General features: G+C 55.5%; 2 protein-coding genes across 2 annotated transcripts in view; one reads left to right on the top strand and one right to left on the bottom strand.

The window, feature by feature from the left end:
- The window catches only part of MTIF3 (mitochondrial translational initiation factor 3), a 58,362-nt gene extending 52,721 nt beyond the window's left edge, over positions 1-5,641 (top strand). Inside the window, 4 exon segments of the mRNA XM_045293993.1 lie at positions 3-335; positions 2,441-2,598; positions 4,938-5,091; positions 5,094-5,641. Coding sequence (XP_045149928.1) covers positions 3-335; positions 2,441-2,598; positions 4,938-5,091; positions 5,094-5,155 — 707 coding nt within the window. The 3' untranslated portion in view covers positions 5,156-5,641.
- Positions 5,140-14,147, bottom strand: GTF3A (general transcription factor IIIA). The gene is made up of 8 exons (XM_004715221.2): positions 14,026-14,147; positions 11,810-11,906; positions 11,119-11,207; positions 8,956-9,029; positions 7,356-7,436; positions 6,564-6,793; positions 5,643-5,702; positions 5,140-5,389 (listed from the first exon to the last, which is right to left on the bottom strand). The coding sequence occupies exons 1-8, from the start codon at positions 14,145-14,147 to the stop codon at positions 5,222-5,224; spliced, it is 921 nt and encodes a 306-aa protein (XP_004715278.1). The 3' UTR covers positions 5,140-5,221.
- Positions 14,148-14,634: the final 487 nt, after the last annotated feature.

Below are 14,634 nucleotides of genomic sequence, written 5' to 3' on the forward strand. Positions count from 1 at the left end.
AGCCCCGAGGTCACCCGTGCCCCCTCAGGCCCGAGCCTTCAGCACAGCTGAAGATGCTGAGGAGGCCAAACAGAAGAAGACCAAGCCAGAACCAGCCTTCTCGAACATCGGGAGGAAAATCAGCGATCGGATCCTCCGAGTCCTTGATGAGGCGGGCAATGACTTGGGGCACATGCACCGGGCCGACGTGATCAGGCTCATGGACCAGCGGGGGCTGCTGTTGGTGAGGAGGAACGCCAGCACCGAGCCGCCCGAGTACCAGCTCATGACCGGCCAGCAGATCCATGAGGAGCGGCTGCGGCTCCGAGAGAGGAACAAGGCCCAGCCCAAGGCAGGTAGGTGCTGGCCACGTCTCCCTGGGGCCTTAGGGAAGAACAAACCAAATAAACCAGATTCACCAAAACCCTGTCGAGAGAAGCCTCCTGAGGCTGTGTACCGTTATGGGAGCAGATAGCCTCATCTTTCTTTCCCAGGGCAGCCCGTGGCTTTGAACTGCTGACTTCCTAGTTAGTCGTCCAGTGCCTAACCCCCAGTGCCAATGGGGAACTGAAGCACAGGGAAGGTGACTCGATGTTTCCATGACTGTGTCTGACGGTATTCACCTGTTGCCTCTTGCACTCTTCCAGCGTCTGTGTAGGACCCGCAGATCTAGATGTGGAACTCCTGGGTTGGGTTGCCTCCTGTTCCCCGGATGGTGACAGTTCCTTCTTCCACCTACACTCCCACATGGTGCCTTCCAATTGTGCCACAGCGCTGGGCGAGAAAGCACATCTCCATCGCTGCGATTTCCTTTTACCATTTGAGTTTCCTGTCCTGAGTTGCCTACTCGTGGTCTTTTCCATTTAGACGACAAACTTTCTTCCTGAGTTTTAGCACAACCTGCTCTGTATGCTGCAGAAAGCCTTCTGTGAGCTGGATGCTCTCACTTCCTTATTACCAAGTCCCACTGCTTCCACGTAGATTACGGCCCTTAGCGATCCAGTAGGACCGAGCAGAACTGCCCCCGTTGGCTGTTAGCTTTTCTAACGTTCTAATGATGATTTAGGTGAAGGTATTCGGAGCAGATCATCAGTCTCACCTTCAGCAATTGATACACACTTTGTTCCAACGTAGCCATTTCAGTCCTCTCAGTGCACCAGCACTCAGCCCACTTCCAGTGATTCCTGTGTCCCTCCCTCCTCCTTCCTGCAGCCTTGGCCCCTCGGTAAAGGCTGCCCTTTGGATCTTATTCTTAACACGGCTGAGTTCGGTTGTAGAGGGATGAAGGGCTAGAGTCTTGTGGGTTCTCTCCATCTCTAGGGAACCAGTAAGCCTGGTCTCTTTTATGATTTTGTGTTTTGTTTCACATTTTCCTCCCCCTCTATCCAAGACCTTCTCAGGTGATCCTTTTCAGAGCAGCTGGTCATAGGAGTATGCGGGCACCATCTAGTTCTTTAGGTTTCAGGGTTGTGGAGACTGATGTGTGTGGGGTCCAGTAGTCTATAATCTTTATGGAGCCTGTGGGGTTTGAACCACCGACCCCTTTGGTTAGCACCTGAACACATAACCATAGTGCCACTGGGACTCCTAGTAGTAGTGCCTTTAATTAGATTTAGGGGAATTATCAATCTCTTAATGAAATCCTTTCCCTACAATGAAGCCACAGACGTATTTGTTTAAAATAGTATTTTTCAAACTTAGGCCATTGGGGGGAGATTTTTGTATGGGCTAAGAGCTAGCATTTCCTGTGAAAATTCAGTTATCTCAACCCCTTTGAACGACCCTATCCTTGTTGCCACACTGTTTGCTGACAGCGTTTGCAGACAGCACAGCCAGGTGCCCAGCCAGGTGCTCCCCAGCATGTGAGGCTTTGATGACCTTCAGGAACTGAGTTTGTTTCAGATTTTTAAGTCTTGGCAGGTAGAACATACGACCTTGAAGTCTCTCTCCCTTGTTTAAAGTGTTGCTGGTCTGGGACCCAAACATTAGGTGAAGAGACAGTCAGCCCCCCGGTTGCCACCCCAGGTCTCATGAAGGGTATGTGTTGTGGAGTCCCGGTGGCACACTAGTAAAGCCCTCACTGCAAACTGAAAGGTCAGCGGTTCAAACCCACCACGTGAGAAAGATGGGCTGCCTGTGTCCATAAAGACGTGAAGATGACAGCCTTGGATGCCCTGTCTTGCAGGCCACTCGGCGTCAGAATCAATTCCGTGGACATGGGCTTAGCTGTCGAGTTTCATGTGTTTTGTAAAGAGCCCTGGTGGCGGGCCTGATGGCTAAGCGCTCAGTGGCCAGCCATAAGGTTGGCAGTTCAGACCCACCGGCTGCCCCTCTTCTGTCCTGTAAGGTCATTCTGCGTCAGAATTGACAGCAGTGGGTTTGGGTTTCTGTGGTGGGGTGCAGGGGTCACACCAGATGGGTGTGCATCACCCTAGCAGCACGTCTCACTGTTTCAACGCAGGACCGACTCTGACCAAGGAATTAACTTTTTCTTCAAATATTGGGCAACATGATTTGGACACAAAGAGTAAGCAGATTCAGCAGTGGATTGAGAAACAGTATCAAGTTCAAATCACTGTCAAGAAGGGGAAGCAAGCAGATGAGCCGACTGACAGATCGGTAAGCAGAACAGATGTAAGTTAACAGTTGGTCTGTCCATCTCTCTGTTCTCCACACACAGCTGGAGGGAAGCTGTGGATAAGTGCAGTCGTGCTTGGTACTGGTGCTGCCAAGGGTGATGTGAGCGTTCCCATTTGTCTCTCAGAGCCCCAGCTGCTGAGCTGCTGTTGTGGGATGTGGTTCCCGTTTGTCTCTCAGAGCCCCAGCGGCTGAGCTGCTGTTGTGGGATGTGGTTCCTGTTTTGTCTCTCAGAGCCCCAGCTCACTGCTGCCTCTGCTGTAGGGTGTAGGACGGTGTCCGGCAGTATTGCTGCTAACTCCTTTGTTGGACAAAGATACCATTAACTTTGAAGCAGTTGTTTCCCAACACATCCTCCATCAAGGCCTGGGTTTCTAAAGGCAGTGTCCCAACTCTGTCAGTCCTCACACCTGGCCCCCTCGACGTCTAACATCCTGACAAATGGAGAGGAGACTGAAGTCCAGGGTTTCGCTTCACATGGATCCACAACCAGGGCTCATGCAAGCAGCCGCCGAGAAATCCAGTGCTCTTGGCTGGGGTGCATGCGCCTTGCGAGACCTCCTCACAGCGTGGAAGAGCACGGAGGACCGAGCCGAGGTTGTTCCCAGCCTCACGTGAAGGCTGGGCAAGGAGCCAGGAGCCCGGGGCCTGTGAATGAAGGCTGTGAAGAGTCCTGACTGCAGCTCGACTGAGCAGGAGGAGCAGCACATCTGTCTGAGGAGAACTCCAGCCAGATGCTCTTTAGAGGTGAGGCTGGCGGGGATTTGCCTGGTATGTTAGACGTGTCCAGAGACCAGTGCCCGAAAAAGGACACCGTGACTGGTAGAGGGTCGGCAAGAAAAAAACAAAAAGAGGAAGACCCCTCGACAGGATGAGACAACAGCTGCCGCAGCGTGGTCCAGTACAACCACGGGGAGGGTGGCTGAGGTCCGGGCAGTGTGCCGGTCAGCACCCGACAGCCCTCTCCCAACAACTCTGAGCCCCTTGATTTATACCAGGGTGTCCACAAGGAACACAAATCATGTTTCTTTGAAATGATGTTTGGGGAACAAAGTGTGAAAGGGGAGAACAAGGCCACAGGGTGGGTGACGTAAGGTTTCCCAATGAGATTCTTCCAGGACAGCCCTTTCGACCCCGAAGAATGAGCACCGTTGCCAGGATGTAAAGAAATTCCTTGGTGCAACTTTCCCAACCCGCTTCCCACCAGTGCCATTTTCCGATTTCTTAAAACATTGCCCTCATAAGCCCCTGTGCTTGCCCTGTGACCTTCAAGAAAACCTACCAAGATGAACGAACCCTTTGGATCAAAACAAAACAGCTGCCAGAACCTCCCGAGCTGAGCCCCCTCTCCAGGTTCTGAAGGCACCCTAACGAGACTAAGGCAAGTGTGTTCCTGAGGGAACTTGCCTGCGGCCACCCACTGACCGCCACGCGTTTGGATGTGCTGTGCTGGGAATAACCCCTGTGCCTGAACTGGACCCACCCTTGTCTATTTTTCCTTCCAGAACCACAGTTTTCAAAATTTAAAGCCTAAGTACTATTCTGTCTCAGAAATTGTAACACATGCAGCACCTGGGGAGGGAAAGGAGAAGCGTGTGTCCTTGTCATGCCTGCCCAACGGCACCTTCGAGAAATGCCATCAGGTACAATGCAGGGCACGTTGCGGAGCGTCCATTTCACTGTCAGGTTTTCACGCCCTGGGCCACGTTAGCGCTACAAAGTCCCACCCCAGCCATCTGTATTTTGTAAAGCGCCCCCAAGTGACCAGTGGCATCAGGAGGGACCAGTCTTCGGAAAAGGAAATCAAGCTTGGCAGAGGGTCAGAGAGAATGGGGAAGACGCCTGACGGGATGGCTTCGATAGTGGGCTCAGACAACCACCAGGAGATGGCACAGGGCTGGGCCGTGGCTCCTGTTGCACACACATGGGTGAGACTTGGCGCAGAACGGGCAACACCTAGCAGCAAGTGACCCTCACCCAAGGAGGCTGAGAACTGCTGCGCTATGCCGACTCCAGTCTTTGTGAAAGGAGAACACTCGGCCCTGGAGCCCCGCTGCCTTCTCTCTGGTTTGTAACGAGGAGCGTCTGGGGCAAAGCCTAGCCCCTCAGCTGGACAGAGAGGGAGGGAGGGTCTGAGACCATCAGGCTTCAGCGCATTCTCAGTTTGTGTAACTGCTTGGTTAGTATGTAAATTTTAATCAACCGGGCTTAGTGTGAACTGGTGGGTCTATCGCTTTCACGGCAATTCCAGGGTGCCGTTAAGAATGTTTTCGTGTTGCTGTGAGTGAGTGAGTAATGATGTGGACATCTGCCCTTTTCAGGAGGCCATCTTTAACCACATTCTCCAGACCATGCCCGGGGAGGCCACCTTCTCCTCCAAGCCCCAGGCTGTGCGAGGAGGCAAGGCCACCATGTGTGTGCTTCGCCCCCTGACCCCAAAGGAGAAGGCGGCGCATCAGGAGAGCCAGGGGGCCCGGTGAGGAGCATCCTGAACAAAGAACAGGGCGAGGACAGCCAGCCAGGTGTTCTGCACCAGTGACTTTAATAAAGACAGATGTGCTTCTGAGAAATCCCTGGTCTGCCCTCTGCTCAGGCCAGGAGAACTTTAACCAAGGGCCAGGACCGCCACCGTCGAGAGCACTTGTCCTTCCACCTGGCTCCGCAGCCCCGACTCCTCACTGCTGGACATGGACGAGCCCCCCTCCTGTTTCTTTCTGGGAGGGATGTAGCCGCTGAGGCGAGAGGCCAAGCTCCGTTTCCTAGAGGGTCTTACCTGTGGGAGCAAGGGAACCGCAGACGGCTCACAGTTAGGGTCCTCTGAACCGGAGTGATAGCACGTGCATGCCCTGATGCCCTGACAGCAGAACTATGCAACCAGAAAGCACAGTCCACCAGCCCGTCTGAGGTATACATTGTGAGCGTGGGGCCTGGACATGCACAGACCCCCATCTGGCTGGCTGTTTGGGGGCTGCCAGGGGGAGGGAGGACGAGAAGAATAAATGGTTTGCCAAGCGGCTTCCACTTACTTTAACCTTCATTTTCTTCCTGTCGGGATCGTGGACAACCGCGTGCCTGCTGAGGCTTTGCTGCATCGAGGGGGAAAGAAAGACACTATGTGTGGTGCACGATCATGCAAACAGGACGTCACGAGGTCCTTAAACAGTGGCCAGTGAGCCCTTACTTAAACAACCTCATCCCAACTCAGCAGAAATCCCTGTCCCTGTAGACTCCCGAAGACCCAGACTAGGAACGTCGATCATCCGGGTGGCTGGTTTCTAAGTATCAGGAAGCACCAGCTCTGAGCACACCACTCTAAGCTCAAGAAGACTGAGCCAGACCGCCCTAAACCTTCTCAGCCCCCAGGGCAGTCCGAGCAGGAGCTCGCTGTCTTGACAGGAGTGCCGGCCCGTCAGCTCTCCCTGGATGCCCAGATGGCTGGGCTCGTACTAAGCCAGCCTGACCACCCCCGCCAAGTCTTCCACACTCAGCAAGGAGACCCACCAAAGAGTGAAATCACACCCACACCTCCAAGCTGAGGGCCACACGAGATCCCCTCTCACTGGCACCTCCCCCGCCCGATCCTGGGGGTGGAGACACTCACAGGAAACCCAAGTAGCGGGTCCTGCTCTGCACAGCACCACCGTCACCAACCAGTGCGTCACCAGGGCGGCTTGTTAACACTGGCTGGGCCCAACCCACAGTTCACCCCATCACTGACCCAGGGCCACGCTGTGATTCAGTCAGTTGGGCTGGATCAGCAGACTGATGAGGCAGGGTCTTTATTCCCGTAAAGCGCAGGGCTGTGGGAAACCGTGGGGGGCAGTTTGGCGGTGGAGTTGGAATCAACTGCATGGCAGTGGCATTGGGGCTGCCATCTTGGAATCCAGGCCCCCAGTTTAGACCAAAGCCCACCCACCCCCTGCCGAGGTGGCGGGCGGGGCACCCACCTTCATGGCAAACGTTCTGCCACAGCCGGCGTGTTGGCACAGAAACGGGCGCTGCTCCTCATGGAAGGAGAGGATGTGGCTCTGGAGGTTGAACACGGTGGTGTAAGTGCGCCCACAGCCTTCCCGCGGGCACCGGCACACGAGTGTTTCCGGGGCGTGAGTCTTCGTGTGCTGCTTGAGGTGGTCTTTGCGTTTGAATGTCTTCTGGCATATCTCACACCTGATTTCCTCTGGCGGCAAACACAACACACACACACACACTGAGCCCAGTGCACAACCCTGCCTACCCAAAACAGACCACCGAGCATGGGGCAGACAGTGCAGGCACTTCAGAGAAGCCCCCCCAGGCACATGCACTCCACTGGCCCCATCTCCCTCTGCTCGCTTGACAAGGGCAGTTTCCCGGCTGTTCTGCATGACACTCACCTCCCATTTCCTCCCAGGAGACCTGCACCTCCTCCCTACCCTGCCCCCGTCCAGTGGCTGACCCCTCTCTCAGATGAGCCAGCACCCTTGCTTGGGGCCGGAGGCTCAGTACCCAGCACCTGACGGAACACGTACTTGAAAGTAAGCACAGGCAGATACATGCTTTCCAACAAGCCCACTTCAGTGACACGAATTACAATCTTCAGGTGGTTAGGGCACTGGGGGTGGTGGTGGCAGGGAGGCTGACCAACCTTCTAGTTCCCTTTTCTCACAAAAGCTTTGATGCTCCCCCAGGCTTAGCAAGGTCCCCTCCACTAAACTGTTCTGTGGGGCAGGCGCGGGCCCACGCTGTGCTGGCCGTCTTACCTGGATGGCTTTCGCGCACGTGTTTCAGGAGCTCCGTCCATGTCTTTGCCACAAAGGAACATCCCTTTTGACATAGGTAGCCTATTATAGAAACAGCAACAACAGAAACCTAAGAGATTTTTACAAAACAGATCAGTGTAGCGTCCACTGTGGACACTCGGGGTGAGTGCTAATGAGAAAGGAAACGGGTGGCGATGTCACTGTGTCTCTGAACTTTCCCCAAGCTCTCATCTGTTCGGTCAGCCTCCGGAGAATCCATAGGTAGCCTGCTGCTGAGGAGTCCATGCAGACTCACGGCAAGCTCGCAGGGCTATGAAGACTACACCCTTCAGGCAGAATCCCACGTCGTTCTCCCTCGCGGCTGCTGGTGGCTCTAAACAGTCAACTTTTTGGCTAGCAGTTGAGTGCCTAACCCTGCGCCACCAGAGACCCCTTTTCAGCCTCAAGAGTGGGACTGAAGCAAATGTCTGTCCCATTAGAGCAACAATGAGCTGCTCAGCGCCCTCAGGACTACCCTCAGTGGGCCGCTGGGGGTGTGTCCCCTACTCAGGTCTCAGTGAGTTGGGTGCCCTATGGGTGGGCCTGTCCGCATCCCTGTCTGCTCTCCACCTATTTTCATGGGAAGATAGAATTCAAAGATAAATAGGATTTTCCCGGGACTTTTTTTGAAGCCCGCTCTTTTAAAATGAAACCAGGCAATTTTAAACATAGATCTCTACACCGCACGATGGCACAGGACTGGGAGAATGAAGAGTAGATACGACAGTCAGTGCCTCTTTAACACGAAGGACCAGTTCCCTGGAGAAAGACACCATGCTTGGCAAAGGGGAGGGTCAGTGAAAACAAGGAAGACCCTCCAGTAGATGGATGGACCCGGTGGAGGACGGCACAGGGCCGGGCAGTGTTCCTTCCTGCTGTATGTGGGCTTGGTTTGAGTTGGAACTTGGTGACCAATGACAACCAGGGCCTTGCCCTGGCTCTTCCCAGTTCAACCATAGCTGACACAGCAAGACCGGAATGGATCCAGTCCTATAAGGACAACTGGAATGGGAAACCCCCCCAGGTGGATTCCCTGCTAGACACTTTGATCACGCTGTAAGAAAACAAAGGCCATGTGCGCTTTGCGCGGCAACCCAATCTCTTGACCAACCAAGCTGGTTGGTCAAGGGATGGGATCCCGTGTGCTGCTCTCCGTGGTCCTGAAAATGATCTAACCTCCCACACCAGCTCTTGGAAGAGGGGGTCCCTACACCATCTGTGTGGCTCCCATTCCACAGCTTCGATTCAGCATTTCCCCACGCTGGCTATCATTCTAGGGCAAATTCAGGGCTGTTCCGGTTTCCCTGCATCGGCTGAACTGGTTCAAATCAATTCAAAGCCTAGCTAAAAACAACTTAGCCTGGACTCCAAGCTCTGAGAGAAGAGCTCCTCTGGAGTTAATTTTACCTCCCCACCCCGCCCCACACCCCTGTCTCATTTGGAGTTTCTCAGTATGTCCGAGACACAGAATGGGAAGCAGTGCCATCCCAGGATTAAACTGGCATTCTCCAATTTACTCAGCGTGGGTGTCGGGGTGAGGGTGGGGGTCATCTGCACACACCCCCGTGGACCTTCTCATGTCTCTTCAGCCTGCTGGGTGATGCAAAGTGCTTCCCGCATCCTTCATGGTTACACCTGGGTGATGAGCACACAAGGGTTAGCCCAGCCGTTTCAGCACAAACTTCATTGGGGTGAACGTTGCTGTGCCGCCCCCTTATCCCAGCACCCACCCAAAGTCTCAACCCTACTGCCATCAAGCCGCTTCTGACCCAGCTGCCCCATATGGTTCTGAGAGCTGCATCCAATTCTTTACAGGCGTCAACAGCCTCATCTTTCTCCCGAGGAGCTGCTGGTGCGGGGTCCAAACTGCCAGCCCTTCAGTTAGCCCCTGCTTAACCTTCAGCGCCACCAGGGACCCCTCCCAACCACAGCAGTCATGTGGAAGTAAGACTGAAAGTCTAGACCTCGTCAGAGGCAGCGGTCGGGCTGGCCCGCTTCTGGACAAAGCTGTTTGAGGAGAAATTCCCATCACATCGCCCACTCCTCAGTCTACCGGCTGGCTGGCTACCCCACATTTCAGATTCTGGTGCATCCATGGCATGTGCCCGGCCAGCATGATGCTGACTCAGGTGGTCCTAGTTATGCGTCACCCAGGCCAGATGAGGGCTCAGTGTCTTGTAACAACGCACTGTGACAGTAAGGCAACGATGTGCACTGGCAGGTGCACAGGATGAAACCTGGCACAGTGTCATGACGCACATTGGCAGGGCTGGAAGGATAATGGTGTGGCTTGGTGATTACAAGTGGGGTGTGGGGTATGATTACAAGTGATGATGTGGGGCAGGCGTGCCATGATGTGACCGTCCTCCATTTTTGCATAGCACGATTTGTCACGTAAAGCCCTGTCTGTGAGCCCTAGCCATGTTGATAAGGGGGGCAGGTATACTTTGTCTTTGGCCCCCTCTCTGGCTTATGAGGCTGTGTGCTCTCACAGAGATTTCCAATCTCTGAAGCCCACAGGGCAGCTCTGCTCTGTCCTACAGGGTCACTGTGAGTCGGAATCATCTTTGTGACTGAGGACATATATTGTTCCATGGCCACTGGGCCCAGCAGGAGCAGGGGTGGCCGTTCTGAGTCGCCTATATCTAATTTTCTAACAGTGTGACTGGGATGGACCCTAGCCATGCATTGATGTACAGGGCACTTCTGGGCTCCAGCCAGCTCCAGCACAGGAGGGAGGGGCAGCTGGCAAGCAGGGGCAGGCACTCACAAGCGGCTCCAACCCACAGACACCCCTGGGGACCCAGGAGGAGTGCTCCGGCAGCCACTCTGCACACAGGCCACCATCAGCAGGGCTCCTCAGACAGCCCGGCACGGGGACCCGGCCGAGACGAGTCGGTTGCTCCTGCAGGTCAACCACGATGTCTGTCACTCTCTCGCTCCCACCGAAGCTCCCTCCAGATGCAGCTGGAGGGCAGCCACAGAAGAGCAGTGTCTTCGTGGTAACGCTCCGTACAACCTTCCCCGCCCGCCCGCCGAGTCTCTGCTCTACGGAACTCAGTTTTGAAGTGCATGGAAATACTTGTGGTAGTTAGGGATTAGGTCAACTTGGCATCCTGGCTAGGGGTGGAGCTAAACCTGCCAACCAGGTGGCAGCCTGAGGACAACGCCTTCATGTCATAAGGCTTGGTGTGTAAGAGCAAGATGAGCAGACACGCCCTTTCTCTCTGCCCCTCCACCTTTCTACAAGCTGGGTCCCTACTGGCCACCTGAACCTGAGAACTGCCGAGATCCCACTGACCTTGGATCCACCCAACTGCATCCACTGACCTGTGATCCTGCTGCTTCCTGGTTCACCTTCCTGCATCACTGGCCTGCAGCTATGTGAGTCTGAAGAGGGACTCATGGGCTAGCATAGACGTACAGACTTAAGTTGGGTTCAGATGTCTTCTTGATCTATAATTACTTCTTGATAGGAAGCTCGTTCTTACATGTCGATGAATGCCACTGGATTTGTTTCGCTACACAACGCGGCCTCACACACTTGTCTCACAGACACACAAGCAGAACCGAACATTTCAAAGACGCCCCGACACACAAACACGTGTGCTCGGTGCACAGAGCACACAGGTGCTGGCGCAGGCACTGCACACGCTCCGCACCCTCCAGCTTACGCAGCCCCAGGGCCTGCGGGAAAGGATTGCCAGGCCTGGGAAACACCTACCTGAACAGCGGTTCGCCGGTGTGCTGGCACTGATGGGCTTTCAGCTGCTGGTGCTTCTTAAAGGTCTTCTCACAGCCTTCAAATTCACACTGTGGTGTAAAGGGGTGTGAGTCTCGGGGGGAGCCAAGCATCAGGGGTCTGTGAGAGCAGGCGAGCGGGAGGGTCTGTGCCCACTGCACCGACCCAGATGGTGACCCTTAAAATGTTACTTTGGGTCAAGACGCCTCGTGAAGTCATGACATTTGAAGATGCAGGAACGTTTCAGGTGGCTCAGCTCCATCCATCAGCAAAGCCCCCTGCCACTGCCCCCCTGGGACCCCGTCAGCAGCGTCAGAGTAGAACTACACGCCTCAGAGTTCCCAGCGGCCGATTATTTGGCTGCAGACAGCCAGGCCTTTCTCCCAAAGCACATCTCAGGGCACATTGCACAGAGGTGCCACCCAGGGGCATGGACCCCCCACTAACACTTAGCATAGTGATGTCCCCTCTCAAAACAAAGCCACTTGTGGAGGGAAGGGCATCAGACTACAGGAATTCAGACAAGATGGGGTTAGTGGGTACTTCAGAAATATGAGGGGCCTCTGAAAAGCTCACAGGACGAGCCCATTGTCCTTTAAATCCCACTGTCCTGTGAGCTTTGGGCAGCCTCCTCACTGAGGTGAAAAGCTTCGGCGGGCAGGCACAGACTCACCGCGTACTGCCTCTGCTGGTTCTCATGTTTGCGCTCCACGTGCCTCTTCAAGTTCGACTTGGTGGTGAATTTCTGGTCGCAGCCCTGGGCCTCACAGCTGTACGGAAGTTTAACAACCAAGATCCAAGCTCCGGCTTTACCTGAGCTAGCAAACTGTCCCCAAGTCACTGTCCCCATGCCACAGGCGGTCCCGACTGAGCACTGCATCCAGCAAGAGCACGGCACGCGAAGGTGCTGTCACTTGGGGCTGCGAGCCTGCTCGGAGTGGGGCCAAGGTCAAACCTAAGGCTAAGGACACAGGACACTAGAACTGAAGCCGCGCCAGACAGCCATCACCACTCTGGTGGGCAGGTCCAGCCTCGGACAGTCACAGGGCAGCTCTTCGGCACGGATTCAAAGGCTTGAGGGGTTCTGCTCCTGTTCTGGTGGGTTAGGGCACACGTTTTTCGTGGCAGGAGGAGGGAGGGGAACCAAATCTTTCTTTTCCCCCCTGAAAATCGGGTGGTAGGCTAAATCAATTTGGGGACCTATGGATTAAGCCACAACATGTAAGCCTCTCAACTTTGACAAGACCATCATTTCAGGAGATGGATGTCCCAGGTGAACCCCAAACCTGGTGCCACCAGGTTGGCGGCAGCGTGTAAGCAGCCCTGGTGTCACACTGACTTAAGCACTCAGCTGCTGACCAAGAGGTTAGTGGCTGGAACCCACCAGAGGGCCCACAAGAGAAAGACCCAGTGATGTGCTTCCACGAGGATCACAGCCCTGGAAACTCCATGGTGGTGGTAGGGGGTGGGGTGGTGGTGGGGTTCTGTCAGGTCCCACGGGATCGCCAAGGGCTGGAATTGCCCTGTGAAAATACCAGACCCACTGCCACCGAGCAGATCCTGACTCCACCACGCAGAACCAACTCAACGCATCTGCTGGGCTCTGCCCTTTAGGGGCGCAATGGCCAGGCCTTTCTACCCGAGACGCCACCGGTGGGCTCAGACCTGTCTGATCTCACTGTTCTACCGCAGGCCACCACGCCCCTCCCGCCCCCTCCCAGGCAGTGGGCACCCTGGGCCGGGCTCGTCCAGCAATGAGCAGGGGCGGGTTCTCTGGTGCAGTCGCCACAGGCCCAAGGACGACTGCAGAGGGCAGCCTCTGCACCCCAGACTCTGCAGGCACCCCGCTGATCCACCCCAACTGCACTGGGAAACAACTGTGGTTACGCATCACCCGGCGGCTAGCCAGAAATCTGGCCGGTCAAGGCACCCTGGTGCGCCCGAGGGCAAAAGGCCTGTGATGTGCTCCGTGAAGACGGCGGCCCAGGAAGCCCAAGGAGGTGGCTCTGCGTGGTCACACGGGGTCGCCAGGAGTCAGTCGGGGCGACTGGACAGCACCACGCAGCGCCGACACGGCCCAGCCCGGGTGCAGGCTCGCCACAGCGGCAGTGACGGCGGAGACTGTCCCGTGTCAGACGCTAACTTGGGCTGCGTGGACCTGGACCGTAGCACGACAGGACTTACTGCAATCTACAAAGGCCCCGGCCCGGGTCCCTAGGGAACCTTGAACAAAATAGCGGTATTCAAGGCTGGCATCTGCAGGAATTGCTCGACAGCTGTCTCCTGAGGCTCAGAGCTGCACGCAGGAAACCCTCTGTGAAGTGTACACCCACCCCTCCAGGAAAAGTGACTGGAAATGGAAGGTGAGGCCAACTGCCTCCAGGAAGAACTAGCCACCCCCCACCCTCTGCCAGCAGGCTGGGAGAGCTGGAGGATGCCCGGTGACCGTCTTCACCAAAGAGTCTTTATGAGAATCGTTGGCCAAAATGGAGAAACATGGGGAACAGGATTTCGTATTCTCACGGAATCCAGACTTCCTGGAGCCACTGAGGCTGGGCGAACTCGAAACTATTACTACCCTGAGATCATCTTTAAACTCGGACCCAAAATAAGTCTCCTTCAAACCATTCGGGGACTGAAAACGCCAAACCCACTGTCCTGGAGTCGGCCCCAGAAGGACTGCCTGTGGGGGGGGGTTTCCCAGGCTGTCAATCTACCTGGGAACAGACAGCCTCATCTCATCTTCCTCCCTCAGAGCAGCGGGGGTGGGGGTGGGTGGGGCCAATCGAGCTGCTGATCTTGCCCTTGGCAGCCCAGCGTGTAACCCACCGTAGCACCAGGGCTCCCCCCTGCGCCCCTATCCCCAGCCCCACCCTGGGGGGCACTCACAGGAACGGCCTCTCTCTGGTGTGCGTCAGGCTGTGGCGGCTCAGGTGGCACTCCCTGATGAAGGCTTTTCCACAGCCCACGTACTCACAGGCAAACGGCCTCTGCGGGGAGAAGGGGAACATCTTGGGGACCTGGCCTCACAGCCAGCACCCCCACTCTCCCCCCGTCTTCAAAGGCTGCAAGGACCCCTAGTGGTGTCGTGGTTAAGTACTGTGAGTCTGGGTAGACTAGAGAAAACAAATCCAGAGACACTCACATGAGTGTAACAGAGAGTCTGATATCAAAGAGTCACTGCATATTGAGAAAACATCCGTGCCCAGTTCAGATCAAGTCCATCAGTCCAATGTTGGCCCCTATGTCCCATACCAGCCCGTAAATTTCTCTTCAGACTCCCGCGACACATGCAATGACGCCGGATGCATGAAGATCACAGGCCCCAGGCCCGTGGGTGGAAAGTCTTGTGGATCTGGAGGTGGTGGAAGCATCTCCAGGGCTCTGGCTGCCATCAGCGTGGCTCCATGTGGCTTGTCATCAGGAAGGTGAAGCAGTTTCCAGAATCCTCACGAGAAGGCCACGCCCACAAGGAGGGATCAGGCTGTGATGATTGAC

Source organism: Echinops telfairi, unplaced genomic scaffold (genome assembly GCF_000313985.2).
Source record: "Echinops telfairi isolate 266 unplaced genomic scaffold, ASM31398v2 ScPeMD7_2565;HRSCAF=3150, whole genome shotgun sequence".
In the NCBI taxonomy this organism is placed as follows: domain Eukaryota; kingdom Metazoa; phylum Chordata; class Mammalia; order Afrosoricida; family Tenrecidae; genus Echinops; species Echinops telfairi.